Raw genomic sequence first — 25,179 nt, forward strand, 5'->3', positions numbered from 1 at the left:
CCCGTCTCTACTAAAAATACAAAAATTAGCTGGGCATGGTGGCGGGCGTCTGTAATCCCAGCTACTTGGGAGGCTGAGGCAGGAGAATTGCTTGAACCCAGGAGGTGGAGGTTGCAGTGAGCCGAGGATGTGCCATTGCACTCCAGTCTAGGCAACAAGAGCAAAACTGTCTCAAAATAATAATAATAATAACAGCTGGACACAGTGGCTCATGCCTATAATCCCAGCACTTTAGGAGGCCGAGGTGGGAGGATCGCTTGAGCTCAGGAGTTCAAGATCAGCCTGGGCAACATAGTGAGACCCCATCTCAAAAACAAACAAACAAAATAATACATAAACAAATGTCTGACAAAGCAGCACAGGGATCTGGCACTGGAGTGTTCTCTGTCTCTGGACATCCATTATCTACACCCCTGTCCTTTCTGGGAAACAGCTTCGGAGAGTTCTACTTCTGGGAAACTACAGGGACAGCCCTGACAACAATAAACATACAAAACACATGCCAGAGGGACTCAAATGCCCAACAACAGAGTGTGCTCCCATCCTACGGAGCAGCAAATGCTTTATGGGCATCATTTTTTTCCTTTTTTAAGTAGCTAAGAATAATTGCTCTGAAGACGCAAAGCTAAATTAAATGCTAACATCCAAACACAGCCTGACAGTGTACCTGCAAACTTTGCTCTTGGTCCATGGGTAAAAGGAGCTCTCAGCCTTTCAGAAACCTTCTGTTGGTGCCCCCTGCCATGGAACAGGAAAGAAGCACCTGTGAGCAAGGGCCATGCACTCAATATACCACTGCTGACTCCTAAGTGCCGGAATTTCATCTACAGAAGTAGCTTTAGAAGTTAGGTGATGAATTCTATTCATTTATTTAAAATATATATATAATCCCAGCACTTTGAAAGGCTGAGGTGAGCAGATCACTTGAGGTCAGGAGTTTGAGACCAGCCTGGGCAATATGGCGAAACCCCATCTCTACTAAAAATACAAAAATTCGCTGGCTGTGGTGGTGCGCACCTGTAGTCCCAGCTAATTGGGAGGCTGAAGCAAGAGGATCATTTGAACCTGGGAGGCGGAGGCTGTAGTGAGCCGAGATTGCACCACTGTACTCCAGCCTAGTGATGGAGTGAGACTCTGTCTAAAAAAAAACCCCAAAACCCAAAATTGCCAACAGGAAGAAGGCAGGAGCAAAACAGGTGCTCATGGCTGCCAAAGATTTGTGGATCCTGCCTGGGGTAGAGGTCTAAATGCCGGCTCTGCATTGAAGACATAAGGGAATTTCTTTGTCTTGCTCTTGCTCCGACTCCCTGTAACTGCATACCATGGTATCTCTTTTCTTTCTAGGTGATAATGCCCCATCCATAAGCAGGTTACTAACAAAATGGAGGACAGGACGTCACTCCTCCCCAAACACCTACAGGGGGAAGGGCCCCTTTTACTGAGCACCGTGGCCACAATTTTAACAGTTACTGCAAAATAAAAGTTGCTACATTCTCATGATGATGTGTTTTCCCATCACCTGAAAAATTATTTACCGAGTGTCTGTAGCCAGGGTGAAAAACACCCCTAAAGTTTAGATATGCATCAGTATTTCCCTCAAGAATAGCACACGTTAAAACTTTCATAAAGAGAAAACAAAAATAAGGAGTTGAAAAACATATAAGTATAAATTAATAGCCACAAAAGGGAGAAGTTAAAGAGAGACTATGAAAACATCTTTGTCTTGCAGAAAGATACAATCTGAGAAGCAACCCTGCAGGACTTGGCTGAAAGTCAACGGGCAGCTGATCAAATGAAGCAATAGAAGCTGTGTAATTTGTCACATCAAGCATCTGCGACAAACCCACACACAATCCGAGGAATGTAGGTGATCTGACAAAAGGCCTCATGTTTAAAATTTACCCTAAGTTTCCCCAAATCCATCACAAATTTCCCTTCATGAGCCACTTTTTCAGACATAGTTTAGCTATCTGTTCTTGTGACACTAGTTGCATTTAAAGAGTTCTTGGGGGCCGGGTGCAGTGGCTCATGCCCATAATCCCAGCACTTTGGGAGGCCATGGCAGGTGGATCACTTGAGGTCAGGAGTTCGAGACCATCCTGGCCAACATGGTGAAACCCCCTTTCTACTAAACATACAAAAATTAGCTGGGTGTGGTGGCGTGTGCCTGTAATTCTAGTTACTCGGGAGGCTGAGGCAGGAGGATTGCTTGAACCTGGGAGGCAGAGGTTACAGTGAGCTGAGATCGCGCCACTGCACTCCAGTGGTTGACAGAGCAAGACTCTGTCTCAAAAAAAAAAAAAAAAAAAAGGCTTTCTTGGGGGTGGGTGCAGTGGCTCACGCCTGTAATCCTAGCACTTTGGGATGCTAAAGTGGAAGGATGGCTTGAGGCAGGGAGTTTGAGACCAGCCTGGGCAACATAGTGAGACATCATCTCTGCCAAAAAAGAAAAAAATATCCATGTTGAGACATTTTTGTGTAAAAAAAGAAAAAATCACCTGGGCGTGGTGATGTGCACCTGTAATCCTAGCTATTTGGAAGGCTGAGCCAGGAGGATTGCTTGATCCCCAGAAGTTTGATGCTACAGTGAGCTATGATTGTGCCACTGTGTTCCAGCCTGGGCAATAGAAAGAGACCCTGTCTCAAAAAAAAAAAAAAAAAAAGAAAAAAGAAAAAAAGAAAAGAAAAGTTGGACACAGTGGCTGATGCCTGTGATCCCAGCACTTTGGGAGGCCAAGGCAGGTGGATCACCTGAGGTCAGGAGTTCGAGACCAGCCTGACCCACATGGTGAAACCCCATTTCTACTAAAAATAAAAAAATTATCCGGGCATGGTGGCATGTGCGCCTGTAGTTCCAGCTACTCAGAAGGCAGAGGCAGGAGAATCACTTGAACCCGGGAGGTGGAGGTTGCCGCAGAGAGCTGAGATCGAGCCACTGCACTCCAGCCTGGGCAAGAGTGAGATTCCGTCTCAAAAAACAAACAAGCAAACAAACAAACAAAACCACAAACACATAAACAAGGATTTGGGGTGGAAACCAGAGGACTAGGATGGTAAGCAAAATAACTGATTTATGGAGTAAAAGTCATTCTTATGCAAAAAGGCCAAAGCTGTTTTAGAGACGTTTTCTACTGTTGATTTCTGAGGGTTTCATCACAACCAAGCAGCTGCCCCAGGAAAAGCCAGGTAGAGCAAAGGGTCTAAAATGAACTCATTATCCAGCATCTCCCCTGGATAAATGAAGTACCCACCATAAGGGACTGCTCCAGATAGCTGAACGCCACCCTGTAAGTGGTACAGCTTTTCTTTGACTATGTCTGTAAGTTTTCTTTCTTTTTTTGAAACTTTATTTATTTATTTAATTTATTTATTTTGAGACCGGGCTGTGAGATGGGCTAATTTTTGTATTTTTGGTAGAGATGGGGTTTCACTGTGTTGCCAAGGCTGGTCTCAAAGTCTTGGGCTCAAAAATCCAACCGCCTCCGCCTCCTGAAGTGCTGGGATTACAAGCATGAGCCACTGCGCCCGGCCTGTTTGTAAATTTTCTACTGAAGGTGATTTTTCTATCATCTTCAACAGAGATGACCAACGTACATACTTAAAGAATGTGAACTTTCAACACAACTTGGTCATAACAAGATTCTGCATATGAGGAAACCAAGAACCAGAAAGACAAGGGATCTGTCAGGAACACCATATGTTGCAACAGAACAGTGACACCTGAGGTGACTTTCCCTTTCTTTCTTTCTTTTTTTTTGAGATGGAGTCTTGCTCTGTTGCCCAGGCTGGAGTGCAGTGGCCGGATCTTGGCTCACTGCAACCTCCACCTCCCAGGTTCATGCCATTCTCCTGCCTCAGCCTCCCGAGTAGCTGGGACTATAGGCGCCTGCCACCACACCCGGCTAATTTTTTTGTATTTTTAGTAGAGATGGGGTTTCACCATGTTAGCTAGGATGGTCTCGATCTCCTGACCTCGTGATCCGCCCGCCTCGGCCTCCCAAAGTGCTGGGATTACAGGCTTGAGCCACCGCGCCCGGCCCGACTTTCCCTTTCTTGTCCGACTAACAAGGCCAGACACTTAAATTCATGCTCTTTAATTTCAAGAAAACCTCTCCCTCCTTCCCTTTTTCCTTTCCTTCCTTCCTCTCTCTCCCTTTCTTATATTTAATTTAAGCAAACTTGGTTTCCTGTTTTCTTTGCAGAAAAGTAGAAATAAATTGAAGGGAGGAAGGAACAAGGAGGAGACAGTGAGAGGACTGGGGAGGCTCCCTGTACAAAAGGTGGCAAAAGAGCTGAGGATTGACAGCTGGCAAAAGTCTGTTCTTTGTTTTGGCTTACTTCTCATTTCTTGACTATATGTTGCACTTGGGTATTTATATAGTAAAGAAATTAATTTACTTTTCTTTCTTTCCTCACTCCTTTCTGCGTCTCCCCTACCTCCCAAATCTTCTTCTTTTTTTTTGAGACAGGGTCTTGCTCTTCACCCACAATGAAGTGCAGTGGCACAATCACAGCTCACTGCAGCCTTGACCTCCTGGGCTCAAGCAATCATCTTACCTCAGCCTCCCAAATAGCTGGGACCACAGGCATGCACCAACACTCCTGGCTAATTCAAAAAAATTTTTTGTATTAACGTGGTCTCCCTATGTCGCTCAGGCTGCTCTTGAACTCCTGGGCTCAACCAATCTTTGGTCTCCCAAAGTGCTGGGATTAAAGGTGTGAGCCACTGTGCCTGGCACTAAACCTTCTTGACATCTAACCATATTGTCAGATCTGTAGAGTGCAGGTCTACTTAAGAGGCTGAGTTCTAATACCAGACTACCTTGGTGTGAATCCCAGCTTTCCCCAACTTGTTAACTGGGTCATCCTCTGTAAGGTACTTTAACTCCTTGTTCTATAGTTTTCACATCTGTTAAATAAGAAAAATGGGCCAGGCACGGTGGCTCACGCCTGCAATCCCAGCACTTTGGGAGGCCGAGGCGGGTGGATCACGAGGTCAGGAGATCGAGACCATCCTGGCTAACACAGTGAAACCCCGTCTCTACTAAAAATACAAAAAATTAGCTGAGCGTGGTGGCAGGCGCCTGTAGTCCCAGCTACTCGGGAGGCTGAGGCAGGAGAATGGCGTGAACCCAGGAGGCGGAGCTTGCAGTGAGCCGAGATCGTGCCACTGCACTCCGGCCTGGGCAAAAGAGCGAGACTCCGTCTCAAAAAAAAAAAAAAAAAAAAAAAAAGAAAAATGAACACAACCTACCTTACAGACTTGTGGTATGAATTATTTATAAAGTCCTCCCTGAAATACTAGCTATTGTTATCATAAAGCTTCACCTAATCTCACAGATAATCAGTATGTTCTTTTTCTCAATTCAACAAAACCACAGTCGGTAGATAGTGCATATTTATTTTGAGAAGTCTTAATGGAGTATGGCTGGTCTAACAGGTTATTTTCTTTCTTTCTTTCTTCTTTTTGTGGAAACGGAGTCTCGCTCTGTTTCCCAGGCTGGAGTAAAGTGGCGTGATCTGGGCTCACTGCAACCTCCGCCTCCCGGGTTCAAGCGATTCTCCTGCCTTAGCCTCCCAAGTAACTGGGATTACAGGCGCCCACCACCACACCCAGCTAATTTTGGAATTTTTAGTAGAGACGGGGTTTCACCATGTTGGCCAAGCTGGTCTCAAACTCCTGATCTCAAGTAATTTGCCGACCTCGGCCTCCCAAATTGCTGGGATTACAGGCATTAGCCAGTGCACCCAACCTGGTCTAACAGGTTCTTGTAGCACGTCTCGGAAAGTGGCCTTGTGGTTCAGTCCAGGTCCGGCAGAACATGCTGAAGTTTGACACTGGACTCAGGTACACCTGTGAGTCAGCTATGTGGATCGGCCTTGAGCTCCAGGCCAGCCTGGGGCCACCCAGGGCCACCCTAGGGATTGCAGTTCCACAGAGCCTGGTACAGATCTGACATGGCCCCAATCAACCTCTCCAGGCCCATTCACTCTCTGCCACTAAAATTATGCCCCAAATGCTTTGCTTCAAAAGCACAGCACTTCCCTGGGCTAGTCCTGCTGTTTCTTGCACCACCCACGCTTGTTCATCTTTATCTGGAACACCTTTCTCCTCCTCACTCCCTGGCAAACTTGCACTTTCTCTTCCAGGTTTTATTTAACTCTCATTTCCTCTATCTGGGAGCCCCCTCAGCAGTGCCCACCCTCTGTGCCAAGTCTCCTAGTTATGTCTATCCTGATATTTTCCAGATTACTGGACACAATTCTGGCTGACCCTTCCCATAGACTGCGAACTCCTAGAGAGCCCAGCAGCACTTCTGAATGATCAGATGATGGGCAAGCCTTTTGGACTTCTTTCAAAATTAAGCTCATGGGGCTTTTGATCAGAGTCAGATGAGGACCAGCGTGGTGGCTCACACCTGTAATCCCAGCACTTTGGGAGGCCCAGGTGGGAGGATTGCTTGAGCCTGGGGATTCAAGACCAGCCTAGGCAACATAGGGAGACCCTGTCTCTACAAAAAAGAAAAAAAAAGAGAGAAAATCTGGGCTCCTAGAGATTTGTTCTCAGTTGAAAGTGGGCCAGACATGTGAATTCTTACATTCCTGAAGTGCAGGGTAGCAGTTACTACCACCCATTTTTGGAGGAAGTTTCAAAGGAATCAGACAGTTAGCTTGTTTCTTAAGGACTTCTGAGAAAACAGAAAAGAATACTACAATTTCTGTTTAAGTGTCACTCGGCAAACAGGTATAACATGTAGGTCTGACTCAAGTATGGATAGGTAGGAGAGAATTACAAATTTTTCATGAGCTCTGAAGTTGCAGCAATTTATTTACTTCAATAATAGAGCTCTAAAGGATTTGAAGAGTTGTGGAAATAGCAGTAAAATGTCATGCTAGGAGCCTCGTAGAATTGGAGAATGCAAGAGATAGAAGTGGCCTTACAGATCAATTACTAGTTCTCAATTATGAGTTAGTGATAACATTTCACTGGTCCCCAGAAAACTGAGATACATTCGGATAATCTGCTATTTATTTTTTTTACAGTATTGGCTCCAAGTGGTACCATATTATTTTTTAAAAAGCTACAGAAATTCAACATAAAGAGTTGTTCCTTATCCTGAGATTAAATTTGTTTATATTTTTATGGTACAAAAATATTCTTTCATGAAAAGATGATTATAAATGGTAGTTTGGTCTTTTTAAAAAAAAAAAAAAAAAACTACTGAAATTTAACACATATATTCCCAATTAGGTTTTTTTTGAGATAGGGTCTTGCTCTGTTGCCCAGGATGGAGTGCAGCAGAGATCACGGCTCACTGCAGCCTCCAACTCCTGGGCTTGAGAGATCCTCCTGCTTCAGCCTCTTGAGTAGCTGTGACCCCTGGTGCGTGTTACCACACCTGGCTATTTTTTTTTTTTCAATTTTTTGTTGAGATGGGATCTCACTGTGTTGCACAGTCTGGTCTCGAACTCCTGGGCTCAAGTGATCCTCCTCTGCCTCAGCCTCCCAAAGTGCTGGGATTACAGGTGTGAGCCACCACACCCAACGAACACAAGTTTTATACAGTCCATTAGAGTGCATGTTAAGCCCTACTGTGCTTTGCCACAGTGATTTTTTACAATCAAGTAAAATAACTTGGCCTTTACAGGGCCTTGAAATGCACACATTATGCCCTGTTGTGATTGTCATCTGATCAACTCAACCGGATAGCATGAGAAGGTTTTATAAATATACACAAATAAATATGCACTTATTTCATAACCTCCACTTACAAGCTAATTGGTTCACTTTCTTCCTTATCAGTCATAAAACAGCAGCCACCACTATTTTTTCCTTGCAGTTCACAACATATACTTCTACTGCAGTGATTCTGCCTCTAGGACCAGATGGGCCAGCTTACTCATGCCCTTCTATTGAGTCATGTAAATATCACAAGATGACACATGCCACCAAGACAAACAGAAAAGCCTTTAAACTCAGCCCTGGAGCCAGGAAAATATTCAAAAACTGTGATGCCAAAAATTTGACCCCATTGAGCTCAATTTTTCATTATTATTCCAATTAGTTTTGTAGTCACTATATTTCTGGGAGTTCCTAATGCCTGCTGTTACCTGAAGTTGCTGTTTGGTATGCAGGCTCACATGTTTACCTTTCTTCCTCATAAAAAGTTTGAACTAGCAGCCATAAACTCAACCCATTAAAGAGGCCAAAGTGGCTGGGCACGGTGGCTCACACCTGTAATCCCAGCCCTCTGAGAGGCTGAGGCGGGCAGATTGCTTGAGTCCAGGAGTTTGAGACCAGCCTGGGCAACATGGTAAAACAGTCTCTACTAAAAATACAACAGGCGTTGTGGTGTGTGCCTGTGGTCCCAGCTACTCAGGAGGTGGAGACGGGAGAATCATCTGAGCCTGGGGAGGAGGTCTAGGCAGCAGTGAGCTGAGATTGTGCCACTGTACTCCAGCCTGGGCAACAGAATGAGACCCTATCCCCTCCCCCGCCGCCCCCCTCCCAAAAAAGCCAGCTAAAACAAAAGCTGTTACCTAGTGTAAGATGAGTATCCAGTAATTTAAAATTTTTTTAAACTTTAGTTTCTTTTGCATTAAAAAAATTTTTTTTTAATCTTAAAAAAAAATAAGATGGAGTCTCACCATGTTGCTCAGGCTGATCTCAAACTCCTGGCCTCAAGTGATCCAGCCGCCTTGGCCTCCCAAAGTGCTGGGATTACAGGTGTGAGCCACCACGCTCAGCCCCAGTAAAGTATTATCTTACTCACCATTTTTAAAAAAAATTTGAAATTTTGAAATAATTTTAGACTTACAGAAAAGTGGTAAAAATACTGCATCTCTGTCCCAGCTTTCCCTCATGCTAACATTTTACATAAACACAGTACACATATCAAAACTAAGAAATTACCAGTGGAATAATTCTATTAACTAAACTATAGACTTTATTAAGATTTCACCACTTTCTCCACTAATGTCCTTTCTTGGCCTCGAGAGCCAATCCATGATCCCACATAACACAAAAAGGTTAAATTCACCAACCTGTAGGAATCAGGGTTTCATCCACAGGCAAATAAGTATCCGCTTCTATGGTGACTTCATGGTCATATATATTTGGGGAACCCTGGGAGGAAAAGGTAGGGGAAAGGTTTTCTGCTTAGTCTTATTTCATATATTTGTTTTTTAGCTTATCTTGCAAAAATGTTTTCAGGCATTGACAAAAACTTTTAAAATCTTGTTTGGCTGATGGTCATGATTAAATATAATCATTTAAGTGTAGGTAGATAAGGCCTTAAAATAGCAGCAGATAAATTTGGAAGAAACTTTCAAGTGTGCATGCATTTTCTTTTCTAAATAGAATATGAAGGTGAAAAGTCAGAGACCACAGTGGTTTGAAAGCCTTTTGGACCTTGGCTTATTAGTGGAGGTGCTTCTTCTATTTTTCTCACATGCCAGGCAAACAGAAGAGCAAGGGCTGGTAACCAGGAACACACACATCCTGAGAGGTCAGGGTACTGCTCCAGGCTCACTCCTGGGGGGTGCACCTGGCATCCCCCTCTAGCCCAGTTTCCACACAGAGGCCCCACTCTCTGCTCCATGACAGAAGCCCAGGTGTCAGAACTGCAGTCCCTGCTTTTGAGAATTTGCCCACCTCCTCCATGAAGATGCAGCCTGCCCTTTTCAGGGGAATCAAAGGCTGCTGTATTGGTCAGCGTCAGAAGGCCTGGGGTCTAGTTCCAGCTCTTCCTGAGAGGTCCCAGGGAATTCATTTAACCTTATAGACTCTCATTTCCTTTGGTTTAAAATTGGGCTAATGAGGCTGGGCGTGGTGGCTCATGCCTGTAATCCCAGCACTTTGGGAGGCCGAGGCGGGCGGATCACCTCAGGTCAGGAGTTCGAGACCAGCCTGACCAAAAAGAAGAAACCCCGTCTCTACTAAAAATACAAAATTAGCCAGGTGTGGTGGCACATGCCTGTAATCTCAGCTACTCTGGAGGCTGAGGCAGGAGAATTGCTTGAACCTGGGAGGTGGAGGTCGCGGTGAGCCAAGATCGTGCGTGCCATTGCACTCCAGCCTGGGCAACAAGAGCAAAACTCCGTCTCAAAATAAATAAAATAAAATAAAATAAAATAAATTTGGGCTAATGATGCCTCTGCCTTTTCCAGGGTCCTTGTGAATAACAGTTTAGGAAAGGTGCATTGTGTTGTTTGCAAATTGGCACTTTATACATGCATGTTTCTAGTACAAATATTATTTTATATTATCAATAGCAACATATTTTAAAGCTTCAAACCAGAAGATGCGGAAGGGAAACCAAGTGAGGGCTTTTGCTTAGTGAATGCTCAAAGATAAGCTAAACTAGTGGTTCTCAATTGGGGATAATTTTGTCCCTCAGGGGATGTTTGACATTTGACTTTTTTTTTTTTTTTTTTTGAGACCGAGTTTTGCTCTTGTTGCCAAGGCCGGAATGCATTGGCGCAATCTCGGCTCACTGTAACCTCCGCCTCTCGGATTCAAGTGATTCTCCTGCCTCGGCCTCCCTAGTAGCTGGGATTACAGGCATGCACCACCACGCCTGGCTAATTTTGTATTTTTAGTAGAGACGGGGTTTCTCCATGTCGGTCAGACTGGTCTCGAACTCGTGACCTCAGGTGATCTGCTCACCTCGGCCTCCCAAAGTGCTGGGATTACAGGTGTGAGTCACTGCGCCCAGTACACATTTTTTTTTTTTTTTTTTTGAGACGGAGTCTCACTCTGTCGCCAGGCTGGAGTGAAGTAGTGCAATCTTGGCTCACTGCAGTCTCTGCCTCCCAGGTTCAAGCAATTCTCCTGCCTCAGTCTCCCGAGCAGCTGGGATTACAAGCGTGTGCCACCACACTTGGCTAATTTTTGTATTTTTAGTAGAGATGGGGTTTCACCATGTTGGCCAGGCTGGTCTTGAACTCCTGACCTCAGGTGATCCACCCACCTCAGCCTCCCAAAGTGCTGAGATTACAGGTGTGAGGCACTGTGCCCGGCCGACTGGTTTTTTTGAGACAGGGTTAGGACAGGTTAGCTGGAAACAGATTCTATGGTCTGAAAGACTGGCCCACACAATCCAGCTGAGTCATTCTGAGAAGAAAGGTCAAGATTTTAGAGACCATGAGAATGCATGTCTAAACACGACAGAAACTGGTTTAATTACACCACTAGTAGGCTCTTTTTCTGAAAAACTGCGATTCTTTTTTTTTTTCGGAGGCAGAGTCCTACTGTGTCACCCAGGCTGGAGTGCAGTCGTGCAATCTTGGGTCACTGCAACCTCCACTTCCAGGGTTCAAGCAATTCTCCTGCCTTAGCCTCCTAAGTAGCTGGGATTACAGGTGCCCACTACCATGCTAGGCTAATTTTTGTATTTTTAGTAGAGATGGGGTTTCACCATGTTGCCCAGGCTGGTCTTGAACTCCAGACCTCAAGTAACCTGCCTGCCTTGGCCTCCCAAAGTGCTGGGATTACAGACTTGAGCCACCATGCCTGGCCAGAAGAACTATGATGCTCTTGTTTTCTCCCAGTGGGTGTGTGCTGGGCAGGGGTATGAGTGGGTGGGGGACAAAGCCAGGGCAGAGGCCTCTCCTCTGCACTTTCTACAGCTTGTTTGGTCCCTGCTGTGAGCTGGGGCAGCAGGTCCAAGATGGGAGAGGGTCTGCACCCTTGCCTAGAGCAGGTCTAGCCTAGAGAGGATGTCTCTTCTGTGCGGCTGTCTCTCCTGCCATCCTCTCATGCCTCAGGGTGGTGCCAGCACCTGGAGATGCCCCTGGGACTGTGGGAGAGGAGCTGAGGGAAGAGAATTTGGGACTACTGTATTTCCTTTGCCCTATATGTTCACTACTCAGCTCAACACAGAGGCCTTTGGGTCAGTCAAGACAAGGGGTGTGAAGGTTGGGTTCCAGGACTTGGTGGCGCTAAACTGGGAGCTGCAGCCCACATACAGAGTTGAATCGTGTTAGAAAAGGAGAACCCAGATGGACCGAAGCACCTCCATACTTCCTGTGCACAAATAAGCCTGGAGGAACACAACTTATGTAATATCATCCAATGAGGACGCCTGCAGGAGGCAAAGCCATTCTCCAGACTCCTGGCCTAGCATTAATTCAGGTCTTCACTCTGTTTCCTAGGTGCCTGCCTCCTTAGAAACAGAACCATGCAGTATATATTCTTTGGTGCCTTGTTACTTCCACACAACGTAATGCTTGTGGGATCATCCATGTTACATTCCTTTGTATTGTTGAGTAGTATTCCATTGTATGGCTGTATCGCAATTTGTTTATCCATTCTCCTGTTGATAGCCTTTTGGGTTGCTTCCAGTGTTTTACTATTATAAATAAAGCTGCTTAGAAATTTCCACCTTCTGGCCGGGCACGGTGGCTCACGCTTGTAATCCCAGCACTTTGGGAGGCTGAGGTGAGTGGATCACGAGGTCAGGAGATCGAGACCATCCTGGCTAACACGGTGAAACCCCGTCTCTACTAAAAATACAAAAGATTAGTTGAGCGTGGTGGTGGGCGCCTGTAGTCCCAGCTACTCGGGAGGCTGAGGCAGGAGAATGTCGTGAACCCGGGAGGCGGAGGTTGCAGTGAGCCAAGATCACACCACTGCACTCCAGCCTGGGCAACAGAATAAGACTCCATCTCAAAAAAAAAAAAAAAAAAAAAAGAAATAAATAAATTTGCACTTTCTGTGGTTTTTTTTTTTAAGCACTAGAGAAATGAATCAACATGAAAATCACACACCAAATAAACTGATGAGTCTGAGATTTAGGAAGAAGCCTAGGAGCAGAAGGAAAAGAACATTCATCAGGCACCCACCCTCTTAAGGGTCACTGGGTCACCAAGCGGTAGTAACATTCCTTCATTAAAGAGATGCATGCTTTGTGGCCAGGTGTGGTGGCTCAGGCCTGTAATCCCAGAAGTTTGGGAGGCCGAGATGGGCGGATCACTTCAGGTCAGGAGTTCAAGACCAGCCTGGCCAACATGGTGAAACCCCATCTCTACTAAAAATACAAAAAATTAGCCAGGGGCACGCGCCTGTAATCCCAGCTACTCCAGAGGCTGAGGCGGGAGAATCCCTGGAACCCGGGAGGCGGAGGTTGCAGTGAGCCGAGATTGCGCCACTGCACTCCAGCCTGGGAGACAGAGTGAGACTCCGTCTCAAAAAAATATAAAAAAAATAATAAAATGCATGCTTCTTTTTATGACTCTTCTAGGCTGGAAAAATGCAATGATCTACTCTGGTGGAATATTACTGTTGGAATCATTTCCTTTCAAGGCTGATGAAAACTTGGCAAGAAATGCTGATTCACAAACAGACCTTGAGGCCCATCTCTGGGTTCAGTGTTTGTTTCGGTTAACTTTGCTTGGCTGCTACCCGTTTGTAACATTAACCATTTATAGAGCCCATTACGATTTGCAGGGGACTTTAAAGACATTGCGCAATGTCACTACCACAGCCTTAACTCAGCTTTCATCACCTCTAGCAGGAGGGTACAGACACTGCGGGTTACTACCCACAAGCCATGGCGACTCTTTTACCAGCAACTCTGTGCTCCCAGGCAGAAACCAGGCTTGTTGATTTATCCTATGCTAGAACAGATATTCAGGGAAGAGGACCCCCCACCCCTCCATTCCCAGAGGGCGAATTTTGACTGATCTAAGCCAATCATCGTGGCCTAATTCCCTTGCTGGCGATTGGGTTAGGCAGAGAATAGGCCACACTTCTGGCCAATGAGAAATCAGAGAAAGTTGGCTGAAGGGCTTCTAGGAAAAGTATTGCTTTTTCTTAAAAAGAAGACATTAGAGATATGAAAAATGGAATAGGTCTTTTTGTCTCTGGATGTGACCATATGAGGAGGTGATTCCTGGAGCTGTGGCCATGAGGGGACAAGCCTGAAGACAAAAGCCAAAATACTGAGGAAGCAGATGGAAAACTGGAAGAACCTGGGTCCTTAATGACATATCTACCTGTCATGTACCACATGCTATTGCTTTTCATCTCAAATTCCCCCAGACCTGCTTTCATAACTCTTTAAGTAAAGTTTCCATTGTATTTTTGTTTGTTTGTATTTTTTTTTTTTATTGTTTATAAAAACACAGTCTCGCTGTGTCATCCAGGATGGAGTCCAGTGGTACAATCTTGGCTCACTGCAACCTCCGCCTCCTGGGTTCAAGCAATTCTCATGCCTTGGCCTCCTGATTAGCTGGGACGGCAGGCATGTGCCACAACGCCCAGCTAATTTTTTGTATTTTTAGTGGAGATGGGTTTTTGCCATGTTGGCCAGGTTGGTCTTGAACTCCTGACCTGAAGTGATCTGCCCACCTCGGCCTCCCAAGTGCTGGGATTACAGGCGTGAGCCACCGCACCCGGCCTGTTTGTTTGTTTGTTTTTAGAGATGGGGATCTCTCTATGTTGCCCAGTATGGTCTTGAACTCCTGGGCTCCAGTGATGCTCCCACCTTGGCCTTCCAAAGTGCTGGGATTACAGGCATAAGCCACCACACCCAGGTCTTTAGGTAAAGTTTCAATAAAAAAAATGTTATCCCAGTTTTGTGTTAGGCACAGGAAGGAACAGAAAAACAAAACAAAACAAAACAAAAAATGACCTGCAACCTACATACCTTTTACATTCTTTGACAAAGCCAGTTCTCCCCTCCTCCCCAGGTCTCCAACCCTCAAACTTAGAAGTGATGAGCAATACTTGGGCCCAAATAGAACAAAAATGCCACTTATTAAATTTAAAAAACAAAAATATATAAGATGAGCTGACTAATTTAAATATCAGGTTTTGAGCTATGTCCCTGGGGAGGGTTTGAGATATATGATAATGCTTCTCAAGGTATGGCAAGAGATATTCTGAAGATGCAGAGGCCCTTGACTCCAGGTCTGGCTTGGTGATCATCCACTCCTACCAGAGTGCCTCAGAAGGCTGGTGCCCCCATCCACCTTCAAACCTGAAGCCAGTGGCTATGGATTCAAGCTACGCTTACTAAGATACAGGTTGAACATCCCTAATCTGAAAATCTAAAATCTGGGGCCAGGTGCAGTGGCTCACGCCTGTAATCCTAGCACTTAGGGAGACCGAAGCGGGTGGATCACCCGAGGTCAGGAGTTCGAGACCAGCTTGGCCAACATGGTAAAACCCCATCTCTACCAAAAGTACAAAAATCAGCTAGGTGTGGTGGTGGGCGCCTGTAATCCCAGCTACTAGGGAAGCTGAGGCAGGAGAATCGCTTGAACCCAGAAGGTGGAGGTTACAGTGAGCTGATATCGTGCCACTGCATTCCAGCCTGGGCAACAAGAATAAAACTCCATCTCAAAAAAAAAAAAAAAAAAGGACAATCTAAAATCTGAAATGCTCCAAAATCTGAGCTTTTTGAGTGCCAACATGATGCTCAGAAGAAGTAGTCACTGGAGCATTCCAGATTTCGAGTTTTTGGATTAGGAATGCTGAACGAATAAGTATATATAACGCAAATATTCCAAAATCTGAAAATCTCCAAAATCCAAAACATCTCTGGCCTCAAGTATTTTGGATAAGGGATATTCAATCTGTGGTATACGGAAGGAAGTTTACTGACCGCGCTTTTGGGTGGGGTCTATGATCTAGGAAACTATTCAGCCTCTGAAAAGAGATTCAGAAATACCCGTCACTCCAAGTCCCTGCAGGATTGGAAGAGTGGTAAAAAGCCTTAGTAAACCTAACATTCCCATATTGTCTCCTTCATTGGAACACACTGGCAGATGGAATACTGCTTGCATAATTTCTCTTTTTATTTCTAATCTATTCCTTTAGATCTCCCCTCCCTATTATTAGATAGGATGTCCTAAGTATGCAAAAAATGTAAAAAACAGAATTATCACCTAGTTTATTACCTACATAAAACAATACTTTGTTCTATTTCTGTCGTTTCTTTCTGAACTTATTTTAAGAAGTAGAGACTCTTAGGTCTGAGGGTTTTTGTTTTGTTTTTGTCTTTTGTTTCGTTTTTAAGATTTTTTTTTTTTTTTAAAGACGGAATTTCACTCTTGTTGCTCAGGCTGGAGTGCAATGGTGCAATCTCAGCTCACTGCAACCTCCGCCTTCCAGGTTCAAGTGATTCTCCTGTCTCAGCCTCCCGAATAGCTGAGATTACAGGCCCACGCTACCATGCCCAGCTAATTTTGTATTTTTAGTAGAGACGGGGTTTCACCATGTTGGTCAGGCTGGTCTCAAACTCCTAACCTCAGGTGATTCACTCATCTTGGCCTCCCAAAGTGCCGGGATTACGGGCATGAGCCACAGCACCTGGGCTTGTTTTTAAGATTTCAAGAAGGATGGTGAAAGTTCCTGAGGATAAGGAACACGCAAGTGAAGGGTCAACTTTTTTAAAGGGAGAACTTTGGAAATTTTACAAGAACCAATTAACTCTGCAATTTGGGAAAATTCTAGAAAACAGAATCCAACAGATCATCAGCAAACTCCTGAAACAGTATAAAAAGGTGAGTTATTACTAGCTGACTGTGAACATCATCTTGCGGTAGAAAATCAGGCCAAAGTGAGTCAAGTATAGTAGACAATGATGAGTTCTTCAGATAAAGAGGAAGTAATAGATATAATCTACAGAGTTTAGCTAAGCTTTTTATTCTGTCTGATATGATATCCTCCTCAATGAGCTAAACTGTTAGCTTTAGGAGGGAATGAGGTAGTTCAGAAGGGATCACTTAAGGGGGGGTTGTCAGCAGCTCTACACCACTCTTATGTGGGCAGTTCAAGTGGTCCCCCACTGGGGTTTATCCCTCTGCTGGGTTGATTTTAGTGTCTTAACCAACAACTTCATAAAGGGCTTCTAACAGCAGCTGACAAATAGTAGGTAGTGTTATTACTATGAAATTGAGAATATGCCTTTATTAAGCTAAAAAAACCAGGTCTTCTAAATCCAAGTCCAGTGCTCTTTCCACGGTACTGTGCAGGGCAGGACTGGCCCACCCAAACTCCTGGGAGGAGCTGGCAGGCTCACAGGGGAAGCACACACATATTGGCAGCATATCTAAAGGAGCTTGGCCATGCCCATTTCCAAAGCTCCAAGGGTGGAAGGCACCTTAATTGGAACAAATCTGGGGAGAGTAGACATGGAATAAGGGAAGCAAATATAAGCACATGTTACAATTAGATTCTCAGAGGGAGTTCTTGAAACAGCTAGTTACTTGTCTGAAGCAAAAGGGAAACAGGTACTTCTCTTCGCAGTACAATGTACTCATTCTGTCTTTCTCTATAATTTTCAATTATTGAGCACCTACTATAAGCCCTCTGCTGGGCCCTTTTCATCATCATGAGGGTGACCTCACTGCCACAGCAATTCCACACTGCTCTGATCTGTCTAGCCACAGCCCAGGACATTCCACAAAGCATGAAGCAGGAAAGAAGAAACAAGTTCACTTACCTGGCCTGCCAGGTTGAAGTAAGAATGGTTGGTCAGGTTGACTGGTGTGGCCTGACTGGCCTGTGCTCTATAGTTGACCACGAGCTCTCCGCCATCCAGGGTGTATGTCACCCAGACTTTTAACTCTCCGGGGTAGCCTTCCTCACCATCTGGACTGATGTGTGAGAACTGGATGCCATTGGACAGCACCCGAGGGGTCCAGAGCACCTGGAAAAAAGTGTTTTCAAAGTTGTATAGTTGCTCCAACCTCAAGCTAAATGCCATATTTCAATGTTTAAAGACAACTGATTTCACAAGGAAAATGGTGATACAATCAATTAAGACTTTTGAATGATAGCCTGGATTTTTTTGTGAGACAGAGTCTCACTATGTTGTCCAGGCTGCAGTGCAGTGATACAATCTTGGCTCTGCAACCTCCACCTCCCAGGTTCAAGCGATTCTCGAGCCTCAGCCTCCCGAGTAAGATTACAGGCATGAGCCACTGTACCCAGCTAATTTTTGCATTTTTCGTAGAGACGGGGTTTCGCCATGATGACCAGGCTGGTCTCGAACTCCTGACCTCAAGTGATCCACCTGCCTCGGCCTCCCAAGGTACTGGGATTACAGGTGTGAGCCACTGCACCTGGTCCCTGGATTTTAATTGGTACAAATATTTGTTTTTCTCTACCTTCTCACACTCCCCATTCTCTTTTCTCTAACTTTGTACGATGTGTGTCTACAATATTTTCCTCTCCTCTTCTTTGATTTTTCTTTGATTTTTTTAATCTTGTAGCCCCACTCTGCTAAAGCCATATAGCAATATCTGCTGAGAGTATTAAAACAACTTTAATAAATCAGCCCCTTCCTCCTGGGGGTACTATATACAAATATTTATTAAAATCCCTACAAGGCTCTGTGTTCCCTAGGCAGAGTTCAAAACAAATAAGGCACTTGTGCCATTAAGAAGAGTTGTAGCCTACAAGTCAAGAGTCCTGATTTGGGGGGCCTCATTTGTCCCTAGCTCATTGTGTGACTCTAGGCATTAATCTCTTTCATAAAATAAAGGGGTTGAAGAAATTATCTCGAAGTTTCTTCTTGTTCCAGAAAATATGATTCTAAGACTAGCAAAAAAAAGTATGAAGAAGAGTTTATTTTTAAAGTTTTTTTTTGTGGTCACGTGCAATAGCTCATGCCTGTAATCCCAACATTTTGGGAGGCTGAGGCAGGAGGATCACTTGAGCTCAGGAATTCAAGACCAGCCTGGGCAACATAGTGAGATGTCATCTCTATAAAAAAGTTTAAAAAATTAGCGAGGTATGGTGGTGCATACCTGTAGTCCTAGCTACTCGGGAGGCTGAGAAGGGAGGATCGCTTGAGCCCGGGAGGTTGAGGCTGCAGTGAGCCGAGATCGCACACACCATTGCACTCCAATCTGGGTGACAGAGTAAGACATTGTCTCAAAAAAGTAAATAAATAAATAAAAGGCATTTTGCTTTTGGAAATAGGAATTGGAATCTTGGATTAACATAGTGGCTGTTCTCAACTTTGTCCTAGAGGCTCCAAGATTACACTTATAGGGAAGGGAAAACGAACATTTATCGGGTGCCCATTATGAGTCAAGACTCTTTGCTAGAAACTTCACAGACACTGTCTATCTGTCTCAAAGCAGACTTAGAGTAGGTAACATCATCCTCATTGAATAATCAAAGAATGGAAGCTCAGTGAGGATAAACCGCTTGCCCCAGGCCACACAGCTAGTGTGTGGCATTGGATTGGACCCTGAGCCTGTTCCCTTACTCTATACTACCAGGGGATGAGTTGGCCAGAGATTCCCAGTGCCTTTAGAGAGCTCTGGGATCACTAAAGAAGGGGCCTGTTGCAGGCATGAGACCTCCAATTTGTTGAGTGCTCAATAGTCAATGACCTGGTGCTTTACATAAATCATCTTGCAAGGTAAAGATTTGGTTGCCCAAATGAAATGACCATCATTGTAGGTCAGAACAGTTGAACACTGGCAATTTCATGTGGCTTCAACAAATATTATTTACCTCCATTTTACAGATGAGCAAATTGAGTTCAGTGCAGTTAACTTACACCCACTTCTACCTTCTACATTCCTAGTGTGTGTTGGCGGGGTGGGGAGTTTCATACTTCCTGTCCATTATTTAGAAGGAAAAAAAATCTTGTTTAAAGTCACACATGTGGCCGGGTGCAGTGGCTCACACTTGTAATCATAGCACTTTGGGAGGCCAAGGCGGGCAGATCACTTGAGGTCAAGAGTTTGAGACCAGCCTGGCCAACATGGTGAAACTTCGTCTCTACTAAAAATACAAAAATTAGCCACATATGGTGGCTCATGCCTGTAATCCCAGCTACTCGGGAGGTTGAGGCAGGAGAACCACTTGAACCTGGGAAGCGGAGGTTGTAGTTAGCCAAGATTGCGCCACTGCACTCCAGCCTGGGCAATAGAGTGAGACTCTGTGTCAAAAAATAAATAAATAAATAAAGTTATACATGTTATTTGTGACAGAGCTGGGGTTCAAACTCAGGACTGGCTGTCTCCTCTATTCCACATCTTAGTCTCAGTGAAGTTTTTGTTTGAATCTTCGTTTTCAACAGAAGAGTTGAGGCCAGACTCTATAGACTTGAAAGATAATAGCCTCTGTGGGCCACAGGAGTGGTCTCTGAGCCCAGGATCTGTCCACTTTGCTCTCACAGACATGGCATTTGCCAGGAAGGAGAACCCAGCAGGAACGGAGTCTCTGCCTTCACCTACAGCGAAGGCAGCTGGTATGTGAAATACTTTCACCGAGCTTAGTGAAAAATTCATTTTACACCCTAGTTAGCTCCCAGAAAGGTTGAACTTTCAAGACACTCAAAATATGAAGCCTGTTATATGTGTAATTAAAAAAGAAATAGAATATCCCAAATGGAACATTTCAGGAATTAAATAATTGAAATGAAAAATTAACTTGCTACCTAGTTTTTCTTTTATAGAGAAAGGACACAATGGAAAGATTTTTGTGTAAACCAATATGATTGGTTAAGCATAATTCCTATTTCTGGAAGGATTTCCCTGAGCCTGTAGTTTCCAAATTTCCAGAAACTTTGCAGATCTAGACCTTCTTATACCATTTCAAATCCTATTCAACTTTCATCTTAAAAAAAAAAAATATGTTGGTAGCTGGGTGCGATGGATCATGCCTGTAATCCCAGCACTTTGGGAGGCCAAGGTGGGTGAATCACCTGAGGTCGGGAGTTTGAGACCAGCCTGACCAACATGGAGAAACCCTGTCTCTACTAAAAATACAAAATTAGCCGGGCGTGGCGGCTCATGCCTGTAATCCCAGCTACTTGGGAGGCTGAGGCAGAAGAATCGCTTGAACCCGGGAGGTGGAGGTTGCAGTGAGCTGAGATCACGCCATTGCACTCCAGCCTAGGGGACAAGAGCAAAAAAACTCCGTCTCAAAAAAAAAAAAAGCATCAGTATGAATAGAAAAACACATACCTCCAAATCAACAATTATTCAGTCATTGTTGAGACGTGACACAACGTAAAACAAAGTTCATCTGATGGGCGCATGGCACTATGTCAAAACCAACTGTTCAAAAACTTTCAGTGGCTTCATAAAGATGTTCAAAGTTGGCCAGGCATGGTGGCTCAAGCCTTTAATCCCAGCACTTTGGGAGGCTGAGGTGGGCAGATCACCTGAGGTCAGGAGTTCGAGACTAGCCTGACCAACATGGAGAAACCCCATCTCTACTAAAAATACAAAAAATTAGCTGGGTGTGGTGGTGCATGCCTGTAATCCCAGCTACTCAAGAGGCTAAGGCAGGAGAATTGCTTGAACCCAGGAGGTGAAGGTTGCGGTGAGCTGAGATGGCGCCATTGTACTCCAGCCTGGAAAACGAGAGCAAAACTCTGCCTCATAAAAAAAAAAAAGTTCAAAGTCTTTCCCCACCCCTCTCAGGGCCAGGTGCAGCCATTCTCTCCCATATCCATGTATTGAATGAAATGCTATTGGCTCTTCAAGGCTAGTTCCAATCCTATCTCCTAGGTTGCTATTTCATTTGTTCACACCCAGTTCCTACAGCACCTTGTTGGCCACACATGTTCCTGTCTTCTCTGGCTTGTTAACGGCGCTTGTGGCCGCTCGCCTTTAACAGTTATCACGTAAGAGTCCACCTCCCTCTTTATACTGTGAGCCTCAGGAGTCCCCGGCCTACTCTGGCCCCTGCTTCACAGAAGGGGCTCAAGGGCACACTGCACTGAAGGCTACGTACACTCACGATTTTGCTGTGTTCTTGAAGGGAATATAAGTTAAGCAACACCACGGAAAATGCCACAGTGAACAGGGGGAGCAGGGGCAAGCTAGAACGAGGTGCTGTCCTAAGGCTCCTCTGAAGATCCCTGTCTGAAGCCAGGCTGGGCCTTACTTTCTCTGGTTGGGGTTTGCTCATGATCCTGGCATGTTCTAGAGACTCTGCCCTAATACTGGCAGAGCACATGCTGCCCTCTGCCTCCCTGGCGTGAAGAATCCCATCACTGAGGAAAGGGAAACCCATGGGGCAGTCAGTCTGGTTCCAGGCCACCAGCAGGAAGCTCATGGAGGCGGGGAAGCCAGAGCCACCAGCCTCCTTCTGCAGGACAAGTGGTGGTTAGAGGCAGAAGAGAAGAAACTGTGGCCGTTAGTGGCCATATATGTTCCTGTCTTCTCTGGCTCTTCTCTAGCAAATAACCTGGGTGGTATAATTTAAAACAAAGTTAACTACTGAAATTTACTCCTGCACAGCTTGAAATTAGACTAGTAAGACAGCAATCACTGGGGTTAACCCGTAGACTCCCATGGGGCTAGGAAGCAGGAGGCCAAGCACTCCCACCCCAGGGAGAAGCTGTTCGATCAATTTACTTTCCTGACGTTGTTTTCTAGGGATCTGCTTAAAGAACGGACGTTTTCATGTGGAGGGGAGGAACTGGGGAGAATCTAATATGATTCTGAGGCATGAGGCACTTCAGTGGAAGGGCAGGCCTTGGTGCAGGGCCATGCTGCATGGGGCGGGGGGCTTAACGACAGGTACAGGGAAGCATGTTGGACGGGAGCACCCATGTAGCCTGGGTGGACACCAGCAGCTATGGTGTAAGAATGAGTGTTTTGGGCCAGGCAGCCCTGGTTGTCCCACTTAGGAGTCATGTGGCCTTTTATTTATTTTTTATTTTTTATTTTTTTGAGACGGACTCTGGCTCTGTTGCCCAGGCTGGAGTGCAGTGGCGTGATCTCAGCTCACTGCAACTTCCACCTCCTACATTCAAACGATTCTCTTGCCTCAGCCTCCCGAGTAGCTGGGATTACAGGTGGCCACCACCACGCCCAGCTAAGTTTTGTATTTTTCGTAGAGATGCGGTTTCACCATGTTGGCCAGGCTGGTCTTAAACTCCTGACCTCAGGTGATCTGCCCACCTCGGCCTCCCAGAGTGCTGAGATTACAGGCGTGAGCCACTGTGCCTGGCCATGTGGACTTTCAGTGCCTCAGTTTTCCCATTTAGTGATAACACAGAGTTTTAGTAAGGGTAAGAGATAATATATGTCAATGTCTTGTCCAATAATTGGAAGATACTGTTATCAATCCACATCTCTTCAACCCAACTCCCTGATCTCAACACTATGAGAAAGTTGTTTCTCATTTTTCCTAAGTCGAAGGCTGACATCCTTTCTCTTGGGGCTCCCCTGTCTGTTCCAACAGATGAACTAGAGAAGGATGGGTCCTAGCACATGCCCATTGCACCTGCTGCCCTGAACCACAGGAGCGGCCTCTTTCCTGCGTCTCACCACACATGTGCTCTAGGGCCTACGACTGTGCCTGGCAAGCAGAAGGTATGCGTAAAGTGAGCCTAAAGGGAACTCAGTCACATGTGCTGTACTTACCTTATCAAACCCTCTGACTCCTCCATGCAGACTGTTGGGTTCCTTGTTAATGGCCAGGTGATACTCCTTCCCATCCACCTTGAAGGTTCCTTTGGCGATTCGGTTGGCCACCCTCCCAATAACTGCTCCAAAGTATGGCTGCTTTTGGAGGTATCCTGCAAGGACAAGGGATGACAGCACTTTTAAAACTTCAATTCAGGCTGGGCACGGTGGCTCACACCTGTAATCCCAGCACTTTGGGAGGCCAAGGCAGGTGGATCACAAGGTCAGGAGATCGAGACCATCCTGGCTAACACGGTGAAACCCTGTCTCTACTAAAAATACAAAAAAATTAGCTGGGCCTGGTGGCCGGCGCCTGTAGTCCCAGCTACTCGGGAGGCTGAGGCAGGAGAATGGCATGAACCTGGGAAGTGGAGCTTGCAGTGAGCCGAGACCGCGCCACTGCATTCCAGCCTGGGCGACAGAGCGAGACTCTGTCACACACACACACACACACACACACACACACACAAACAAAAAAAACCCCCTCAATCCAAAGGTGTGGTGCATGCCACTGTCCCCCACCTTCTTCAGAGGGATGCTGCACATGGTAACATCTTGGGCAGTCAAAGTCCTCACTGAATCACAGAAAATCGCTTTCATTACATATGATCCTTTCCTTTTCCAAAAGTAATTAATATTCATTATACAAAATTGTAAAGAATTTTATACAGCACAAACAAAAAACTGAAATTATCCTTCATCTCATCATTCGAGAGAGCCACTGTTAATATTCTTATGTGCACACACTCTTCCATCTTTTAGTACATGCATCTGTGTGCTTTTTTCTTTCTTTTTATAAAACTATTTGTTGTGGTGGTTGTTGTTAAGACAGAGTCTCACTCTGTTGCCCAGGCTGGAGTGCAGTGGCCCCAATCTCGGCTAACTGCAAACTCCACCCCCCAGGTTCAAGTGATTTTCTTGCCTCAGCCTCCTGAGTAGCTGGGAGTAGAGGCATGCACCACCACACCCAGCTAATTTTTGTATTTTTAGTAGAGACGGGGTTTCACCATGTTGGCCAGGCTGGTCTCGAACTCCTGACCTCAGGTGATCCGCCCAACTCGGCCTCCCAAAGTGCTGGGATTATAGGCGTGAGTCACCGCGACCAGCCTTTTCTCTCTCTTTCAAAACATCTTATTGTACTGTATGCACCTATTTTCAGTCCAAAGTTGACTCTGAGTAACTGAAACTGCAGGATGCAAAACTATGGATGAAGGGGGACTGCATAACACTGCTTTGTAATCTCCTTTTCTCTAGGCCAAAGTTATACTTTCGTGTGGTCTTGAGGGGAAACGATCTTATTCTTCTTTCTCTTCTTATTTTTTTAATCACATAATTAATACATTAAAATATTCTTTAAGGAGAGTTAGGTAATACACAAGGATATAGAGTAGGCTTGCCAGAGGAAATATAGAATGCCTGGTTAAATGTGAGTTTCAAATAAACAATAAATAATTGCTTAGTATAAGTATGTTCATGCTATTATTATACATGGGACATACTTATACTTTAAAAGTTGTGTCCGGGCGCGGTGGCTCACGCCTGTAATCCCAGCACTTTGGGAGGCTGAGAAGGGTGGATCACGAGGTCAAGAGATCGAGACCATCCTGGCCAACATGGTGATTTTGTACTTTGTACTAAAAATACAAAAATTAGCTGGGTGTCGTGGCGTGCGCCTGTAGTCCCAGCTACTTGGGAGGCTGAGGCAGGAGAATAGCTTGAACCCAGGAGGCAGAGGTTGCGGTGAGCCAAGATGGTGCCATTGTACTCCAGCCTGGCGACAGA

General features: G+C 45.2%; 1 protein-coding gene across 1 annotated transcript in view; it reads right to left on the reverse strand.

Annotated features, from left to right (window-relative positions):
* Positions 1-25,179, reverse strand: part of GALM (galactose mutarotase) — a 71,072-nt gene that overhangs the window by 37,205 nt on the left and 8,688 nt on the right. Inside the window, exons 2-4 of the mRNA XM_054474285.2 lie at positions 23,356-23,510; positions 17,454-17,660; positions 9,046-9,127 (exon numbers count right to left, since the gene is read on the reverse strand). Of these exons, the coding sequence (XP_054330260.1) occupies positions 9,046-9,127; positions 17,454-17,660; positions 23,356-23,510 (444 nt within the window). The remainder of the gene's footprint in view (positions 1-9,045; positions 9,128-17,453; positions 17,661-23,355; positions 23,511-25,179) is intronic.

The sequence above is a fragment of the Pongo pygmaeus genome, chromosome 12 (genome assembly GCF_028885625.2).
Source record: "Pongo pygmaeus isolate AG05252 chromosome 12, NHGRI_mPonPyg2-v2.0_pri, whole genome shotgun sequence".
Taxonomy (NCBI): Eukaryota; Metazoa; Chordata; class Mammalia; order Primates; family Hominidae; genus Pongo; species Pongo pygmaeus.